Source organism: Cupressus sempervirens, chromosome 9 (genome assembly GCF_028749045.1).
Source record: "Cupressus sempervirens isolate cs-2001-9-10 chromosome 9, ASM2874904v1, whole genome shotgun sequence".
Taxonomy (NCBI): Eukaryota; Viridiplantae; Streptophyta; class Pinopsida; order Cupressales; family Cupressaceae; genus Cupressus; species Cupressus sempervirens.
In genome coordinates, this window is record NC_143126.1 from 88,538,492 (window position 1) to 88,559,215 (window position 20,724).

General features: G+C 30.9%; 1 protein-coding gene across 8 annotated transcripts; it reads left to right on the forward strand.

Annotated features, from left to right (window-relative positions):
• The first annotated feature begins 8,211 nt into the window (after nt 1-8,211).
• LOC149537756 (CBL-interacting serine/threonine-protein kinase 9-like) lies at nt 8,212-20,600 on the forward strand. Of its 8 annotated transcripts, none has more exons than XM_089799137.1 (16): nt 8,212-8,309; nt 8,416-8,772; nt 9,217-9,279; nt 9,370-9,441; nt 9,669-9,776; nt 9,873-9,944; nt 16,721-16,774; nt 16,869-16,994; nt 17,124-17,213; nt 17,323-17,448; nt 17,600-17,719; nt 17,858-17,977; nt 19,387-19,449; nt 19,686-19,760; nt 20,080-20,297; nt 20,430-20,600. In XM_089799137.1, exons 2-16 carry the CDS (start codon nt 8,443-8,445, stop codon nt 20,437-20,439), a joined length of 1,647 nt encoding a protein of 548 aa, XP_089655263.1. In that variant the 5' UTR covers nt 8,212-8,309; nt 8,416-8,442; the 3' UTR covers nt 20,440-20,600. The 8 variants fall into 8 exon arrangements, 6 of the variants coding, with proteins under 6 accessions (XP_089655263.1, XP_089655262.1, XP_089655264.1 ...); XR_016355883.1 differs by lacking the exon at nt 8,212-8,309 and having other exon boundaries at nt 20,080-20,130; nt 20,246-20,323; XM_089799138.1 differs by lacking the exon at nt 8,212-8,309 and having other exon boundaries at nt 20,080-20,130; nt 20,246-20,297.
• The last annotated feature ends 124 nt before the right edge of the window (nt 20,601-20,724 follow it).

Below are 20,724 nucleotides of genomic sequence, written 5' to 3' on the forward strand. Positions count from 1 at the left end.
GTCCAATGAAAGGGAACAAGTTGAGAAATTATACATGCTTGTTGAGCATGAAAGATTCCATAGAAGATGTGGATTGGAGTAAATTCATGGAAGAAGAGATTGAACAAATTGAGAAAAAAAAAACATAGACTCTAGGTCGTAGACCAGAAAAAAAAAAATGTGATTGACACCAAGTGGGCATACAGAAATAAGTTAGATGAAAATGGTGAATTCACAAGGAACAAGGCAAGATTAGTTTGCAAATAATATGCACAAGAAGAAGGGATTGACTATGGAGAAACATTTGCCCCTGTTGCTAGATTGGAAGGAGTAAGAACTCTGCTTGCTTATTCTGCATATAAAGGTTTCAAAGTTTATCAAATAGATGTTAAATTTACATTTCTAAATGGTATATTAGAGGAAGAAGTTTATATGGAATAGCTAGAAGGATTTGTTGATGTTAACAATAATAACATACTATGTAGATTACACAACTTTATATAGTTTGAAACAGTCACCAAGAGCATGGTATGAGAGACTTCATAATTATCTTGTGAAGATTGGATTTGAAAGGACTGGTGATAACAACAATGTGTACTTGAAGACAGAGAAAGGAAAAGGTATTTTGTTATCTAAATTTTTTTTTGATGATATCATATTTGGAGGTCAAGATGTTTTATTTAAGGCTTTGCAAATGAAATGAAGCAAGAATTTGAGATGTCTATGTTTGGAGAGATCAAGTTCTTTGCGGGTTTGCAAGTACATCAGATGAAATATGGTATATACATCACTCAGTCAAAGTATGTCAAGAAGATACTGAAAGCTTTTGGATTGGAGGATTATAAACCAGTAAGTACGCCTATGGTAATAGGACATAAATTGTCAAAGAATGATGATTCAGCTGAGGTGAATCAAACATTATATAGGTCTATGATTGGAAAATTATAATATGTAGTACACAGTAGACCTAATATTGTTTTATCTATAGGGATAATTGCAAGATTCTCTACTAATCCCAGGGAAAATCATTTGATGGTTGTAAAGAGAATAATGAGATATTTGAAAGGAACAGAGGAATATGGTCTATACTACAAGAAAAATGAGAAATTTGAGTTAAGAGTCTAAATTGATGTTGATTAGGCTAGAAATATTGATGACAGAAAGAGCACCAGTGGAGGAAAAATTTTCTTAAGCAAGAGGCTAGTTACATGGACTACCAAGAAACAAAATTGCACTTCTCAATCTACTACTGAAGTTGAATATGTTGTTGCTATTGTAAATTGTACAAACATTGTATGGATCAAACAACTACTCAAATGTATGAAGGAATAAATTACTGAACCAGTGATACTTTATTGTGATAATACAAGTGCTATAAATATATCAAAGAATCCTATGATGCACACAAAGACAAAGCACATTGCAATCAAGTATCATTACTTGAGAGAATTAGTTCAAGATAAAGAAGTGAAGATAGAATATGTTAACACAAAAGAGTACATTGTTGATATCTTCACAAAGGCATTACCCAAGGATGCTCATGAGTATCTAAGAGGTAAACTAGGAGTGATACCCCTATAAAAGGTTATCTAAGAAATAACAGGAGTGCCCTACATCAAACAAGTTGATTGACATATGTTACAAATTGATGCAGTGCATCTTACTTTAGGAGTTGCCTAAAGTAATCAAAGAGCTAAAACTACAAATTAGTCACAAGCAAGGTGACAAAGGAAGAAACTGAAGAAATTCATATCTGCATATTAAGATGGCAAGTTTGTCATTGTTGTCAAAAAAGGAGATAGTAACTGAGGGAGATAGTACTTGAAATAGGGATTAGTAAATGAAAACTAAAAGAGGGAGTTTTTGACTACTAAGAAAGAAAGTGTATCTGTTGATTACATCTAGCTAGTAAGAGGAAGATAATGAAGAGGGAGATATAAGAAGTAATTCAAACAGAGTTTTTGTTGGTCAAAACAAAACAAATTTTGTAACCTATTCAAAAGATGAAATTTGTTGATAGAGGGAGAGATTTCAATACAAGGAATTATTTTCTTTTTGGTATTTTGTTGGTCTTACTATTTAAACCCAGTCAGTTTGGTTGATTAGTTTGGTTTCCATCAATGCTAAAGAGGGAAATGGTTCCCATCAATGCTAAAGAGGAAGATTGTTGAAAATAGATTGATACAAGTATGATAAATGTGTTTCAATCATTGTTTTGTCACTAATGTCAAACTTGCTATTTTTTGGTAAGACAACTGCTTATATGATTTAAGTACTACAACTTATTTGATTAATTAATAGGATTTGATCAAATGATGTAACAATAGCACCTAGAGGAAAGGTTGAGTTATGGTATGAAAAGGAGTACAAAAATCAGCTAAGACAGTGATATCATAGTGCATTGATAATCTACTTAAGGTTGCAAAGGTGGGTTACACTAAGCAAGTTCAAAAGAACAAGTTAAAAAAAGTTTGTCTGCCAAGCTTGACCGAGTGGACAATAGGTGTCAAGAAAAGTCAGTTCAAGCCGAGTAGAAAATCAATTGGAACCAAGTAAAAGTTTATTTTAGTGTATGCCAAGTAAAACAGTTGATGTCGAGTAAAGTTTAGTTGATGTCGAGCACCAGTAAACTTTAGTTCGTGATGAGTGATTTATTAAAAGATGTCGAGCAATACAATATGTGTTGAGCATTAGAAGCAAGTTAATGTCAAGTGTCAGCATTATTTGAAAGATCGTGAATTTGATAGATTTGAGCCGACAAGTTTGTTTTCTTGGATTTTATGAACCATGTGGAAGATAAGATTGGTGGCACAAAATCCATGGTAAACCTTTTTGAGGTAAATTCAAAGAGGATTGAAGGAGAAGTTTCTAGAAAGGAATTAAATGAAATAAGGGGTAGATTCATTGAATCTTACCTAATTTGTCCTAACCCTAAATTGGACAATGGAGAATGAGCAACAAAATCTCTTAATTCTCTATTTATAGGGATGGCTAGTCAAAAGCAAAGGTTGTCACATGCAAGAACCTAAGGAATACAAGAAGTCTAGTGTATTGTTCATTCAATGACCTAAGTGAAGTGTCTGCATTGGCAAGTTAAGCAAGAAGGCTTAAGGGTATAAATGCTTGAAGGGTGAACAAGCTATTAGTGTTGAAGTGTGTGAAAGTCAGGCAGAATGGAGGACTGAAATAGAGATCTATAATCTGCAAATGGAGTTGTAAGTTGTTATCAGATCAAGCCTTATTGTTACTCTCTAATGATTGTATCAATCTAGGGTAAATCCTTTGGATTAAAATTGACCTAACAGTCATTTGTAAATCCTTTAACTGGGTGACATTCCAAGTGAATGGTCTAAATTCCTCTACCAAGGCTCACTCCTAACAGGGTGATTGAAATCATCTAACTGGGTCACATTTAACAATGTGCATTGTAACCTTTAACAAGGTTGACCTTTCACAGGGCATCACTTCAGAAGAGTGAAAAAGAGTAGCATGTTATTGGTGGTTTTTCCCAAATTGGGTTTCCACGTAAATCATGGTGTCAAGTGTGTTATTGAATCTGTTATGTTTATGTTTACATTTCTACAAATTGATTGGATAGTAACCTACAAGTTTTACGTGATCGCATAATCTTATGAATGCATGCATGATGATATTTATGTTTTATGGGTTCACTATGCTCTGAAAAGTTTTAATTGTACATCTGGACCTTGGAAAACTGATTCAACCCCTCCCCCCCACCCCAGTTATTCCAAAGAATTCCAACAATAAGATATCTTTTTTTTAATATAAGAAAGACTTCTTACCAATCAAAACATATAAATATGCTATTATCATCCATTTATAATAGACATTTATTTTTTAATGTGAAGAAAACCCAAAAAAAACTTTTTAAAATTATCACTCTTAGAAATTCATAATTGATAAAGAATAATTTATTAGCATCTCTAAAACTAGTATATGATATTAATAAAATATATTTATTATATGATAATAATAAAATATATTTAATACTTAATATAGCATATTTGATAAAATAATAAAAGATAAATATGTTTCTATCATTTATGATATGACTTGCTAGTTGCTACCAATTTTAAAATGGAGAAACAATAAATATGTACATTACAACCTTTTTTATTTATTATTATTTCATTTTGACTACTCACCATCAATACGTAGCCCTCAATAACATAATAAAATGTATGTCATTATAAGTGAAGAGAATATAGATGGACAAAGGATAAGGAGAAATAAGAAGAGTGATATGTAGAAAGAGAGAGAGAGAGAGAGAAAGAGAGAGAGAGAGAGAGAGGAGGAGGAGGAGGAGGAGGAGCGAAACAAAAGAGTAAAAAATAAACAAGTGTCACATAGTGGCATGTACTTGCCATTAGAATGTATTGTTATAGAAAAATTTATTGACAAACAAAAAGATAGTTGTATAGTCAAATTATTACTTATGTATCATATAATATAAAATGTATTATAAAATAATATAATATAAGTTAAATTTATATGTTAATTTTGTGAAATAAACTTCTTTTTTACCATGCACTATTTATAGTAAAATACTATAGAAAATATTTAATTTTAATTTTAATATTAAAAAAATTGAAAGTTAATAATAATAAAAATTAAATGATAATATTCTTTAAAAAATTAATGGCAATGTCAATTTTTAAATTAAGGGTGATTGTATTTGGATTTTAGGTAAATGGCTTTTATGAAAAATAGGAGTAAATGTGAAAAAAAATTATTTATAAAATATTTTTTTGTATTTTGTTATTTGCACTAGTCATATAAAAAAATTCTTTTGTATTTTGTTATTTGTTATTTTGTTAAGTAGTGAATGCTTGGTAATTCTAAGAAATTTAGTTTAGGTAACAATTTTCAAACTAAAATTTCAAACATAATATAATTTAAGTTGTTTTATTTTTATGCTTAATAAAACTTAATTGTATAAGAAAATATTGATAAATGAAGACAATTTGAAAGTTATCAAAATTTTGAAAATTATACAAAAGATTTGAAATAATAATTCTTTGAAAAGAAAATAATTCTTAAAAGATAAAAATTTAGAAGTTAAAGAACAAACAAATCAATTTATTAATTTGTGCTAGTTTCAAATGTTTAATTTTTTAATTACAATGTGTGTGTATATCTATATTTCTCATCAAATTCTGAAAATATTGCATATCATTATCTTTAAACTATTGATATTTAACAAGTAATCAAAAGTTTGTTTTGTTGTCTCTCTTAGCCAAGTTACTTTTAAAAAATTAAATTTTAAGTTCAAATTTTATTTATTATATAAATATAATAAAAATCATTTTTAAATAAGAACACGAGTTAAAATAAGATAGTAATAAAAGACAAATTTTGATTCAAAATATTTTAACTTTTTCTAATCTTGGGAAACTATAGTAAGAAAAGGAGGTAATACTAGTATAGATATTTTAAATAAATCTATCTAAAGAAATGTAAAGAAATGTCAACCAATATCCACTATAAAATAATTATAATTTAATTTACGACATCAAAAATTATTTATATTTCATTTATCTCCATTTATTTAATCTTTTACTAAATTAATCTTTTTTATTTTAATTTCTAAAAAAATAAATCCTCCAAATATTATAATTTAAACAAATATTTTATGTGGTATTAAATTATTTTAAATAGTATATTTTATTTATAATAAGATTTAAACTTTTGACATGTAGATGGTTGTCAAATTTAACCTAAAAGAATAAAAGTTAACATTAACACGCTTATACCATCCCACTCCACCCATTCTGCCATTGTCCAATGCCTATCGGCATTAATTAAAAGATACTGAGATAATAATTTTAAAAATATTGTTATTGCATTTTTTTTTAATAGATAATATTAAAATATGTTTCTTAATTTTTTTTAAAATAATATAAATTCAAAGTATGTGGTTGAAATTAATTCTATGGTCTTGCATTATTCTCTTCAATTCTCAACCATTGGTTTCAAAAGGTAAGTGGTCCATTCAACATAGGAAAAGCTTTGCACATACGTATTATATATTATATTATTGAAATCCAAATTTATATTTAATTTTACATAATTTTAAAGTAAATATAATTTAAAATAACAAATAAACCACTATATGATACTTATTTTATTTATCAAGAAGTATATTATTTTTTATTTGAGAGACAGAAAAAGTGCGTGCAACTATCTTTTATTTACAATAGACATTTGTTTTTTAATTTAAAAAAATCTTTTAAAAACTTAATTTTTTTATCATTCTTAAAAATACATAATTGATAAAAAAGTTATTAATGAATAATTAAGACTGATATATAATATTTTTATTTAGTGAAATGTATTTATTAATTATTTATTTATCTTATCACATTTAGAAAATTGTCATATTTGACAAAATAAGAATGAAAAATAAATATATTTTTATCTATTGTTTACAATAGAAAATCATATATAGAAAAATAGCATATTTGACCTACTAGTTGAGCATCCTTAACTTTGGCCTTCTTTGAATGGAAATTTCAAATCATTCCTTTTTTTTTAAACATTCTCTCCTTATAAGTAAGGTTTTGAGGACACGTCATAAAAAATGATGCCACATTTTTGCAAGGTGTCCACATTAGCCCCCACAAAAAAGGTGAAACTAATTGTCAAGAAAAAAAAGGGACTCTACAAATCATGTCATCATGTTGTTGACTACTTTTTACAACCAAGGGTACATTTGGTTCATTTATGGGAAGTGGTTATTATAAGAACATTTTAAAGTCACAAGTATTGGTGATGGGTGGTGATCATTATAATACAGTGTTAAAGTCACAACCATTGACAACAATGTTGTCAAACAAATACTAGAAGTTAATTAAGTGCGGGTATTAAATCAACTAGTCATATCATAACCATTAGAATACATTCATATATTAGATCATTTCCCCTTATTACAACTAATTTAAAATAGAAATACAACAAACATATTTTACAATAGATTTGTATTTATTATTTTGACTACTCATCCACACGAGGTGAACCTCATTTTGCCAACTAGTTGGAGGAAATAAAAAGTTAAAGTTTGTAGGTCCAAGTGACAACCCATATAGACCCCCAAAGGTTATCATGGTAATAACAATGTTAACATCACAACTATTGGTAATGGTAGTCATCATTATAATACAGTACTAAAGTCATAACTATTAGTACTATGTTCTAAAATATACTAGACATTACCTCGACACCACATGAACCCCATTGTCCTTGAACAAATATGAGCAAATTTAGGTGTCCACATTAGCCCCCACAAAAAAGGTGAAACTAATTGTCACGAAAAAAAGGGACCCATATTTGTTCAACTCATGTCATCATGTTATTGACTACTTTTTACAATCAGTTCCGTTCATTTATGGGAAGTGGTCATTATAAGAATTTTAAAGTCCACAACTATTGGTGATGGGTGGTGATCATTATAATAAAATGTTAAAGGCACAACCATTGACGATAACTTTGTCAAAAAAATACTAGAAGTTAATTCAATTAAGTGTGGATATTAAATCAACTAGTTGTATCATAACCATTAGAATACATTCATATATTTAGATCATTTTCCCTAATTACTACTAGTTTAAAATAGAAATACAACGAACATATTTTACAACATATTTGTATTTATTATTTTGACTACCCACCCACATGAGGTAAACCTCATTTTGCCAACTAGTTAGAAGAAATAAAAAGCAGGTCCAGTGGCAATCCACATAGACCCTCGAAGTTTACCATCCTAATAACAATGTTAAAGTCACAGCTCATCATTATATTACAGACTAACCTCATAAGTATTAGTACAATATTCTTAAAAAAACTAGACATTACCCACCCACACCACGTGAACCTCATTGTCCTGGAACAAATATGAGCAAATTTCAGGTACCTTGGTACCACCCAAAATGCGAAGAAAAATAAACTTAAAATGTATAATTATTAAGTTGTCATTTTTTTTGGGACAATGAAAACAAAGGAGATAATGACAAAGCGATCACCTTCCATTCAAACCAAAGGACTGTTAAGTACAGCTGTCACAAAAGTGATTGGCTTTGCTCAGACACCTAAAAGTCAACGCCCGCAATTTCAGTTCGTTGCAAACGTAGTCGATTTTTATTCACTAACATTACAGAACGTGTAACACGAGCATGATTTGAGCCAACACGAGTAGATTGCATACAACGATGCACTGCGTTCATGCTATTGCATACTTGGTTGGCAATATATATATATATATATATATTGGCAATATATTATATGTATATATGTAGATTGGCACTATATTATAAGTATATATATATATGGGTTTTCTTAGTTGCAATTAATAACAAAATGTGTATATGTATTTTCTTAGATTATGACCGTGGAAAGCTGAATGCTTTGTTGGGTGTTTAGGTGTACATAAAGAGCTGTGAAGATCACATGTTTTTGAACAACTGGGGCACATTCAAAGAGAATAAAGATGTTGAGGGGTATATCCACAGACCGAAGGGCAATCATGAAGACTTGCAGAAACGCATGTTAGTTAAATTGAAGAAGAGAGGTCCTTCAGGAGACCAGTCTGAGGCTTCTCAGTCTGGCTTGCAATTAATGGGCTTCACTACTCGTATTGGAAAGTATGAGTTGGGGCGTCTTCTTGGAGAAGGAACTTTTGCCAAGGTTAAGTTGGGCAGAAATATTGAGACAGGCAAAAATTTTGCAGTCAAGATCATTGATAAGGATATGGTCAAGAAGAACAATCTTATGTATCAAGTGAGGTTATCAACATTTATTCTTTCAAAGTTTTCTTTTTGAAACATTCCGAAGCCTGGATGCTTTTTCTTCTGTAACGAGAGATCTTATAATGAGCTCTTCTGTAATGAGATCTTTCAAGTTACACTCGCTTTAATGCTATCAGATTTCCACAAGCCATAAAGTTTTTAGGATTTGATTGCATGATGAAAAACTCCTACAATCGAATCCAGAAACAGCAACTTAATCACACCCTTTCGTTACTCACTTTAAGGTCTTAAAGTATGGAGGATCTCTGTTTTTAGTTTTATTGTTCAGCTGACATGCTTTTGGGTATTTGATAGTTTGAATTGACAAAGAGAGGAGTTAATCATATCATGTTTGTAAATTTTTGTTTCTGAATTTGATTGTGTATATTTTTTAGCATCAACATTTCATATCATGTTAATTATGTGATGAATGCAGGTCAAAAGAGAGATTAGCACAATGAAACTACTGAAACATCCCAATATTGTCCAGCTTTATGAGGTCAGTTCTTAATGATGGTTGAATTAGGAGGTGGGGATATTTTATGGATAGGCAGCTGCTAATTGAGCTTCAGATGATGGTGAACTGCAGGTTGTAGCCAGCAAAAAGAAGATTTACCTTGTTTTGGAATATGTGAATGGGGGTGAGCTATGTGACAGAATTGTAAGCCCTTGTTATGCCTAATGGGCAGATTTTAGCTTTGTGTGTTTATTAAATCATTCCCCTGAAGACCCAGGGGAAAGTTCCATGGATGGAAAAGACATAGTAATTGTGTATTTTGTGTAATGGAGTGTTCGTTTTCAACTCTATTTTTAAAAAGAGGTCATTCAAAACTAGAAAGTGAAAATTTTCATGAAAGTTTGATGGAATATTTGTGGGTTTTCCTGTAGTCTTATCTCGGGAAGCTTTCTGAAGAGGAATCCAGGAAGTATTTTCATCAGCTTATGGATGCCATAGAATATTGTCACACTAGAAATGTGTCCCATAGAGATCTTAAGGTATGCATTTTCAACTGGCATTAGCAATCGATTGAAGGTCTTTTTCAATTAGATGCTAGGATTTATTTGATATTTTGATGATGGTTTTGTGGGCAGCCTGAAAACCTGCTTTTGGATGGTAAAGGCACTCTCAAGGTCTCTGATTTTGGGCTGAGTGTTCTCGACCAGGTATTACATTGAATTTGTGATATTTTAATAGATTATATATTGAGTAAAACGCTTCTGGTAAAGACTCTTCTTAAAATAGATCATATATTTTTGTGAATTGCTGATCATGCTAATAGTAATCCAAATAAACAGAGAATACAAACTTCAAAATTTTACTCCGCAAGAGAATGCTTACCTTGGAAAACAAATTTATTGTTGTATCAATCAAAGCAGTAAGATGTATTAAATCTTAAGATCTAAGATATTTCAAGTTGTCATAAAGACCACAAAAGAAAGACAATAATGGGCTTGATTACCCATAGTGAAACTTACAGTTCTAGCTATGGAATAATAAATGCTAACCTCAAAGACTTAGGCTTCTGCAATCAACAATTATTATGAGAAGAAGATGCAAGAACTGAAGTGAGTAAGAGTAGAATATGAGATTGAATCATTGTTTTGGGCCATCCTTTACACCCAGTCTCCAGGATGAATGCTTAGCTTTACAATCCAAAGCTCCTCATGTAGATAACTTCATATGGGAAAATGATGGGGAAAGAAAGGAAAACAGCCAGGTGTGCACAATAAAAAAATAAGAAAAACACACCTGCAACAAAGAAAATCTAACCACGATGAAAACCAGAATTCCATTATAGACCTGAGGCTAAAATTGATTCTTTTTAAAAAAGAGAGACTTTTACAAATTCAATAGACAACAGCGGCAGATATCTTCTCTACTATGAAAAACAACTACTTGTAATCTCCATATCTCCCTCTTTTTCTAAAACCTCCAAAAATTCTCCTAACACCAATTCTAGTTCAGATGCATCTTATTGGATATGCTTCACCAGTTCTTCAAAGATATAAGTATAGCTGGAGCCAACCATTCCTTTCTATTTGGACCGGTAGCTTCTTGTTGTTTTTCTGGATTTGATTGTGTTAGTTTTTTCATTGACATTTCGGATTATACTCTGCAATCCATGATCAAGATGTTAGAGAGCTCAAAAATAATAATAAATCTATTCGTTTTCCTTCTAGGGTTTGTTCTGTTTTGTCCAATTTTTCGGCACTCAGCAATTTGTTCAGCTTGGATCAAGCACTCAACCAGAGAAGCATAATACATAATCTTTTTATGGATTTGAAAGGTCCAATTTTCATTCATTTGGGCTTCTTTCAGGTGCCTTGTAGGCAAATCTCCTTTTGCAAGTGAACTAGAATATTTTCCCTTCAATGTAAATGGGTCTTGTTACAGGAAATCTGTGGGACTACAATTTGTTTCTTTCTTCTCAATGCACCTCATGAATGACTTCAGCAAAACCACTTTTTGCTTTTCTTGATAAGCATTTTTTTTTCGGAAACTCATGATTTTAGTCTGGTCCAAGTTCGAAGAGATCATTTAGGAAGGATTTCTTCATATTTTAAGAACTTTATGAAGGATTTCTTCTTGTTATAACTACTCTACATTACATCAATCCAAAGGTATACACCTGAACTAAGATAAGATTTGAACCATAATGACAGCCTCACCACAAAGATAATTTTCCGATCAACATGCCTAAATGAGTTCTCCATAAGCAATTTAAATTTAGAGTTATATGCAAACTTAGTTTGGACCAAAAATTTATCCCGTTGCTCCGGAATCTCACTAACAAATCGCACCACATATCTCGAACTTTGATTTATTAACTTTCTTTACCCATCCATTTGGCGACGATTTGGTCTAAAAACTGCAATACTGAAAATAAAAGTCGTCTCTGAAATTTATCCCCAAGTTAAACTACCTTCAAACTAAATACTTCGGAGTAAAATTTTAATAGATTTGAAATTTAAAAGCTGAAGAATCTAAATGAGATTGAGTCCTAGTAAATTACTACTCTTGTATTGAATAAAATTTATATAAATATGTGATTTATTCATTCTTAAAAAAATCTGTCTTTTTTTCTTTCAAATTGTCCAAATTATATATATATTTAAAAAAATAAAAAATAAAAAAGTTATATCGTGAGTTTTTACTATTTTATTCTAGTAAAAAAAAAAATTATCAATTACAACAAGTTATGATTTTGTAATATTACAAATTTTATAAATATTTCTGTCTACATTTATAATTTTTAACATTTTGACATTGATTAGTAGACTCATTAAAGATTTTATTATTACATATATAAATTATAGAATCTAATATTATTAATTGATCTTATTATTAGTTGGAAAAGCTTATAGATACATATTAGATTCTGAACCTCTATAAAATAATCTTATAAATACATATATTCTTATAAAAGATACATTACTTATTCAATTAAAACAATATAATTTTTTAATGTGTCTCCCTAATAATGATAAAGAGATGGTTGATTTCTTCACTAAACCTATTACTAATAATTATAAAAAACTAATTTAAATACAATTTTTTTTCTCAATATTAAAAAAACATATATTTGTCACTACATGATAGTTCATGACACTTGTTTTAAAATTTTAAATAATTTTCTATACTAAGTCAAAAATTCTACATAATTATAAAATATATCATCTTCAATAGTTTAAGATGTTTATTCCAATTCTACTTTTATATGTAATTCTTAAATTTAATAATGCATTAACTATTTTTGTAATTATAATCTTTTATTTCACTTAATATTTTTAAGAAATATAATTCATTTACTTATTACTTTTAATAAAAAATAAAATAATTATTAATAAAATATATATTATAAAATTATATTACTAGTTTTATAAATTATATTATTATAAAATTATACCATCACTCTTTCACGTCAACGATTTATAACTTACCTATCAAATGAACATGACTTGCTTGAATCTATTTTTATTTTTTATTCATTAAAATATTTTAAAACAATCACTAATTTCACGTAACTCATTATCCGCACAAATAGGATCAAATTAAACGTATTTGCCACCACACGAAATGCCAAAAAATAATCTTGATTAAAAAATATTAAATGCATTAAGAATTATTATTATTGAGTAAAATTTATCGTATGAAAATGAAATTAAAGGGCAATACGACAAAGCAATCATCTTCCATTCAAAGAGAGGATGGTTAAGTAAAACAGTGACAATGTGATCCGCTTTCTTCAGCCGCCTAAGAGACGGTGCGGGAAAGCTAGTAGACAAAGTGGGGCATTTAATTTGGTCCCAAATTTTGTGATGACAAATGACTTGGTCCCCCACCTAATTTGTGCAATATATGGACCAAAGAAGCCAACTCTTTAGTGAGGGATTAAGAAACAAAAAAGAACCTCACCCTCTCATCTTTTCTAAATCAGGGGAGATGATCTAGACCGTGTTCTAATGACCGTTAGGTGTACCATTATATATCTTTCACAATTATAGTCGAACATTTTTTAGTTTTATTGGTTGCTAATTGGTCTATTTGTGCACAAAGTACTAATTTTTTTGTGAGCAGTTATTAGGGGTGAACATAATGGGTTTCGGCCAAACGTTTTAAAATGACACTTTTAGACCACCTCGCACTCTACAAGTTTTAGAGAGAGTTTCGTAAATGTGGAAAAGCTGAAAGGTTAGCTTTAAGCTCTTCACGCACCTACGGAGGTTCATCGAAAAAATTGACTAGTTTCGAAGTACAAATTAGGAGTTCTAGGTGCCCAAAGTTAGCCTAAGCGACTACTAGGTCGTCTTCCCTAGTCATTAAAATAGGCCAATAGAACTATATGAAAAACATAAAAATATATTCTACCTACAATTTTTAAAAGAGGCTTGTACTTATGAATTGAAGGTAGAAGAAAAGAAATTGAATATGATTATGATTTGTAGTTACATGGGGTGAACATAATGAGAATTATTTGCAGTTACATGAGAATGAGAATGGCTCCTATCTTGACTTCCAAACTCTAAAAATATTAGTCAATTATAAATATTACTTGTCCCCTTAAAAATAATTTTTATTTTAGTATAAGTCAAGCCAAACCCCTAGTCTCAAAATATCTTAGCTAGATATGAGAATCACTAGATCTTTCATTCAACCCATGCACTTCCAAGCACTAGTCTATATGACGCCCTTCCAAAAGGGCTAGAATTTTTTTTTTCACGCTCTGTGTGAGGCCTCACCTCCTTAGGTATCTTTGTATTGTGTATTTCTCATTTTTTGGTTTGTCTATTATTAATATTTTTTTTAAAAATTATAAATAATTTAATGAATCTTTTAAATTTAAGTATTTTATCAATATAATAATATATATACTTATTAGTAATTTTTTACAAAAATAATGAGTTTCTTAGTTCATATGTTCTATAAAATAATGTAAAATTTTAGAAAATAATTATATTAGTAATGTATGTTAAATTAAGAAAGTTTCTAGGTTTACATAGTGCATACTAATATTTCAAATTAGTGAAACAAGTTTATATTATGTTTTAAATATATTGACTATAACTAATTTTTACACTTTATTAATAATATTAAAAGTCATATTGACAGTTTTATGAGAATTTAACATATCAATCTATATAGTCCAACAAATTTTCAGCTTGTCATATACGACTAAAAAGTGGGAAACAAACAATACGGCCCTCGAATTCAAGGCCTACTTCCAAGTTTAAGTGGGAGGTAGTGATAATTCCACCATTGATTTCTGTTGTCAGATCATACATAGTCACTAATGTAGAGTTAACAGAATAATCTATATTGTTACTACCAACATAACTAAAACTCTTTATCTTGTTCAAACCATACTTTTTATCGCTACACTAAAAGATTAAGTTGTCATCTTTGACCTAGCCCTTGATGATGTTGTTACTAGGTTTACTATATTATTGGTTATATTTCCATGATTCACTACCCCTTTCTTTTCAACCTATTGAGAAGTATTTGTAGGATCTTCTAATGTTTGAAAGATCCCTGAACCTAAGTCTTTATCTTCTAAGGTCCACTTTTAATTTTCATTCATTGTCACAAAAGTGTTATTGTTCTTGCATTAATTTTGTCTCTTATACAACTCTTTGAATCATTAGACTCATAGATCTTTCAAACTCTTGAGCTATAATCTAATTTTTTTCTTTCCTTCTCTTGCAAATTTTCCTACCATAAGGTAATATGACACTTTTATTTGGATAATACAATTTTCACCTTTCTTATAATAATATTTCTCAAATCTTTTCATTCTAAAATAATGTTCTAACTTTTTACTTAGTCTAGGAGCAGCTTCGATTTGACATTGCCTTTAAAATATGAAGTACAAACTTTCATCTTGAGCCTTGTTTAAAGACTAGTCTCTCCATAAGATCTATTGTCCTCAAATACATTCCCATGTTTTCTCCTTTTCTCCTTCCAAGTGTCAAAATATGTTTTAGCTTCAATGGTTCCTAATCTTTTGAGCTACTCATCAACATTATTAACACCTAGATTCCTCTCGCCTCTTCCTCCCTAGTTCATAGGGACTCCCCTTTAGGCCATAGTTTTTTTAATTTGATATAACAATGATGTAAATAAGTTTTTTGCTCTTGCAAGTTTGGTCTCTAAAATATACCCCGGGCTTAGAACCCAACAATAGATCCATAAACAGAATTTTCAGCCTATCATATACGACTCAAAAGTGGAAAAATGAACAATACAACCCTCAAATTTAGTGCCTGCTTCCAAGGTTAGGGAGGAGGTAGTGATAATTCCACCATTGATTTGTGTTCTCAGATCATACATAGTCACTAATGTAGAGTTAACAAAATAATCTATATTGTTACTACCAACATATCTAAAACTCTTTATCTTGTTCAACCCATATTTTTTACCAGTACACTTAAGAGTACTTTGAGTTGTCATCTTTGACCGAAACCTTGATAATGTTGTTAGAAGAATTACTATATTATTGATTATGCTTCCATGATTCACCTACCCCTTTCTTTTCAACCTATTGAGAAGTATTTGTAGGATCTTCTAATGTTTCAAATATCACTAAACCTAAGTCTTTATCTTCTAAGGTCCACTTTTAATTTTCATTCACTGTCACAAAAGTGATATTGTTCTTGCATTAATTTTGTCTCTTACACAACTCTTCAAATCATTAGACTCATAGGTCTTTCAAACTCTTGAGCTACAATCTAATTTTGTTCTTTTCTTCTTTTGCAAATTTTCCCACCCAAGAATAAGATGACACTTTTATTTGAATAATACAAATTTCACCTTTTTATGATCATCTTTCTCCAATCTTTTTATTTTAAAATAATGTTCTAACTTTTAGACTTAGTCTAGGAGGAACTTCAATTTGAGAATGCCTTTAAATATAAAGTACAAACTTTGATCTTTAAACCTTGTTTAAAGACTACTTCATTGAGTCACTTCGTAAGATCTATTGTCCTTACATTCGCTTGTTTTCTCCTATTCCACTTCCAAGCATCAAAATGTATTTTAGTTTCAATGACTTCTAATGTTTTGAGCTACTCATCAACATTATTAACACCTAGATTCTTCTCGCCTCTTCCTCCCTAGTTCATAGGGACTCGCCTTTAGGCCATAGTTTTTTTAATTTGATATATTAATGATGTAAATAAGCTTTTTGCTCTTGCATGTTTGATCTCCAAAATACACCTCGTGCTTACGACCCAACATTAGATCCATAAACATAGCAGACAGAGAAAAATCATGCTCACAGACGTTCTTTCTTATAAAACATATAGCAACAAATATGAATAAAAACTTGAACTATTCCATAGCTTTGTCATGGCTGTTTATTTAAAAAGTTTCTTATATTTCCATTATTTCTAATTATTTGTTATTTGTTGATCATAATCACAACTTTATATGTTTCGTGCAGAAGGATGCCATACTTTCTACAACTTGCGGATCCCCAAATTATGTTGCACCTGAGGTATACAAACAGGGCTCATTGAAAAGAGACTCTTATGGTATAATCTAGTGTAGTCATCTTCCCTTGATCTGACCTCATTCTCATGTAACTGCAGATAATTCTTGATAAGCATTATGATGGAACAGCTGCAGATATTTGGTCTTGTGGGGTCATTCTTTTCGAAATGCTAGCAGGCTTCTCTCCTTTTGACGATGCTAACATAATCAAACTATATTCTAAGGTAGGTCAAAAATCTCCTTTGCAGTTAATGGGAAAACACTTTGAATAACTATTCTAAGTTTTCAACAATTTTTACAATTGAACACAAGTGAAATCATGTTTTCTGATGTTATGATTTCATGGTGCATAGATTTGCAATGCAGAGTATTCTTTTCCTTCATGGTTCTCTTTTGGATCCCGGAGACTGATTGCCAAGATATTGGATCCTAGACCAAAGAGTGTAATAAACTCTCCCTAGAGTCCATTCTATAACATTTGAATTTCAACCCCCTTTTTATTATCTTTTTTAAAAGTTTCCTGTTAAAATAGATTGTTGTTTTGCGTTGCAGAGGATATCGATAGAAAAGATTTATGAAGATCCATGGTTTAGGAAAGACTACAGCAATCCTGTGAAGATTCAGGATGATGAGGACATTACTTTGGTTGATACATCTCCTGACTCTGACAACATAGATGTAAGCATCCTCTTATTGTCATTTTTTCTTTTTACCATCTAAAATCTGTAACACTTATACAGAGTACTATACCTTGATATTATTCCCTCAAATAGGGTTTAGGGTTTAGAGTTTATCACATGAATTAAAAAACTTACAGCTTTAGCTTCAGATTATGTTGGATACACAGGAACATTTGGTAACAGGGGACCAGTGCCCTGTTTTTGTCAACGCATTTCAGCTTATATCAATGTCCAGTGATCTTGACTTATCCGGTTTATTTGAAAACGAGGTACCTTCCAATTTCCCTGCACTATTTCAAACTTGTCGAGGAGAAAACAAACTCTTTAAGGTCTGAGTCACTTTCAATTCAAGAACTTGATTGCTTTATTTGACATCTTGAAGACATTAATGCAAATTTCACTTGCAGGATAATAGTAAGCACAAAAAGAGGTTTGGTTCCAGATATTCGGCCAATGACACTATAGTGCAAATGGAGGCTGCAGTGAAGACTCTAGGTTTAAGAGTAGAAAGAACAAATCCTCGCAAGGTTGGTGTGCATAATATAGATAATTTGAATTTTCTCCTTTAGAAAAGTGGTATGTAACACGTGGCTCACTATTTATCCTTAAAAGATAAAGTATGTAACACACATGGCTCACTATATTTTGTATGTAGGCACTCAAAAATGTTTTGGAATTCTTGTACATATTATATTAGTTCCATAAGCACCTGTCTTGAAAAGGTGTTCTGAGACCCCAGTATCCTAGGATCTAGTAGCCGCCAACCCTATTGTCAGAAAAAAAATTATTGGAAGTAATTGTTCTCTCCAAGTATCATGATGGGTTGGGCTGGAGTCTGATTTGATTGGTGAGAGCTATTTATGGTAGGTGAGGTGGAGTCTGGTGAGAGCTTTCTATAATAAGCACAACGTCAAGAGGTCTCCCCAAATTCAAGTAGTATTGGAGGGCGTGTCAAACTAGCATCGTTGATTACATTAAAAAGTTTACTAGACGTATTACAGTTTATAAGAAGCCTATCCAATTCCTACATTTAAAAAGAAAAAAAAAATCATAATGGATCCAAACTATAAGTAGACACGAAAATGGTGTAGATCTTGACCTCTCTGCCAACACCCAGGCAATACTCTGCCCCCTTTTATCCAGTATAACACCAGCATTGTGGTATGTCGGGACGACAAGACACTGAGACAAGTTTTTGGGATGGAAAACAATGGTCTTCAATTTCGGGACAGCAAGCGGACAACGGGACAGAGATGGGTGCTGTATAATATACATATAGAACTTGAAATGCTAGTTTTGAAGTGATGTTTCAGTATAACATACCAATTTAAAATACTTCAACATACCAAGATTGCAACGCAAACTAGATCTATTGAACATTAAACATAGTAACATAGTACATATCCAATAGTAACATTCAAAAATCAAAAATCAAATAGAAATTGAAGTATCAGTCCTAGTGGCAGCATGGTTGTGGAATGGTAGAGATGGGGGTACTTGAGTACTCCAAATACCCAGTGTGGAGACATCTTGAGGACAAGTACTTTGAAATTTGCGAATGGATGTGTGTCCTTGTGTTTCACTGCTTTTACCCAAATGTAATAGTAATTAAAATAGGGGACATTCTTTTCAAGAAGCTTCTATTTGTTATAACTTAACCTAATATTATATAACAAGAGAAGAGAAAATTGGACAAAACTGTGAAGAGATTTTGGCTGAAGCTTCTGCACCCATTTAGCCCCCTTTATCCAAATGTGATAGTAGATAAACTAGTGAACATTCTTTTGAAGAAGCTTCTATTTGCTATTACTTAGTGCAAGTAGCAGTTTACTTAAATTTTCAGTTCAGACTGTTGAAAAAAATGTGAAGATGAGATAGATCTGATTGACTATAAATTACTTTAGTCAAAATAGTTAATCTTACGTTTTGATGACAGACAATGATTTATGGAGCAAAGCAGTTAGGAAGAAGTGGATCGTGTTTATCAGCATCAGCACAGGTCTGTCTGTATTGCTAAGCATATATTGTTTTGCTTGATCCACTGAAGCATATATCCCTTACATTTAGTTAGAAATTTTCATTTGTATCGGAAACATCAAAGTTTAGACGGCTGAATACAGGTGGATTTCTACTCTGTTAGAAATTCAAGTAATTCTTTTGTGTATTGAAATAAATTTGTAGAGCTGAACATCGATGAACAAGAAAGAATAAATTCAAGTGTAAATATTTGCACAGATTACTGAAGTTACACCGTCGTTCTCAGTGGTAGAGATATGGAGATCTGGTGGGGATACAGGAGATTATATGAAGGTATAAAAGGAGTATTTACTACTTTTTCCAAGCCTTATTTTCTCTAGGGTTTCTTTTGACTTTATTAGTATTTATAATGCTAAATTTCTGGATTAGACTGTGTAGAGATTTTTTATCAACGTTTCGAATCACACTACGTGATCTATCATCAGGATGAGAGAACAAGAGGTGTCAAACAATGTCATCCAGAAATTTAACATTATAAATCATGGACTGTGGAAATCTGAGTGCATTAATATATTTGTATTTACTAGTTATTCCAACCCTAATTTCCTCTAGGGTTTCTTTTGACTATATTCCTTTCTGGTGCACTATGCAGCTTTACAAAAGCTTGTCAAGTATTTTAACAGACGCACCAGAGAAACAAGAGGTAAATACTCTTGATAAATTGATACTTCAATTTTTCAATCTGAACGAGTCAGATTTTCCAAAGGCAAATGAGAAGAAAAACATACAAATGTCCAGAATTTTCCCCTGTCCCGCAGGCCTAAGTTCTCAAATTGCGCTGCTGGAATGCGGAAGTCCTGTTTCTACAAAGTAAATAACTATTTGATTCTGCAGAGGTAGAAATAGTTTTCAATTTAGTTAATTGATATGGTTTGCAAGTATTTCAATGTTTTCAGTTGAATAGCTGAAATTAACAAATTTTCAACGTGTGAACTTCTGCAGATCTCAATAAATAGCAGTACAAAAGGCTAATGTTACAGAGGTTGAAGCCAAATAACTTAAACCACTCACCAATTTTTTCGTTCATAGATGACCTGATTAGCATAATAAGAGAGCAAATTCCCTGCTTTTCGAGGTTTTATGAACATTAATGACAAGAAAATCAATTCTACAGAGCAGAATTCTTGATCTGAGCGCTTTGAATTTTCTAGCTTCATTATATTACATTCGTCTTGGATTTTAAACGATCATACAGATATAAGGAACGCAAATCCACAAGAAATCGAATCTTCAAATA

Coding starts and splice junctions, on each gene's coding strand:
- LOC149537756 (XM_089799137.1), top strand. CDS start 8,443: ATGTTTTTGAACAACTGGGGCACATTCAAAGAGAATAAAGATGTTGAG. Junction 8,773..9,216: donor AGAACAATCTTATGTATCAA/GTGAGGTTATCA, acceptor TGATGAATGCAG/GTCAAAAGAGAGATTAGCAC. Junction 16,995..17,123: donor TAATCAAACTATATTCTAAG/GTAGGTCAAAAA, acceptor CATGGTGCATAG/ATTTGCAATGCAGAGTATTC.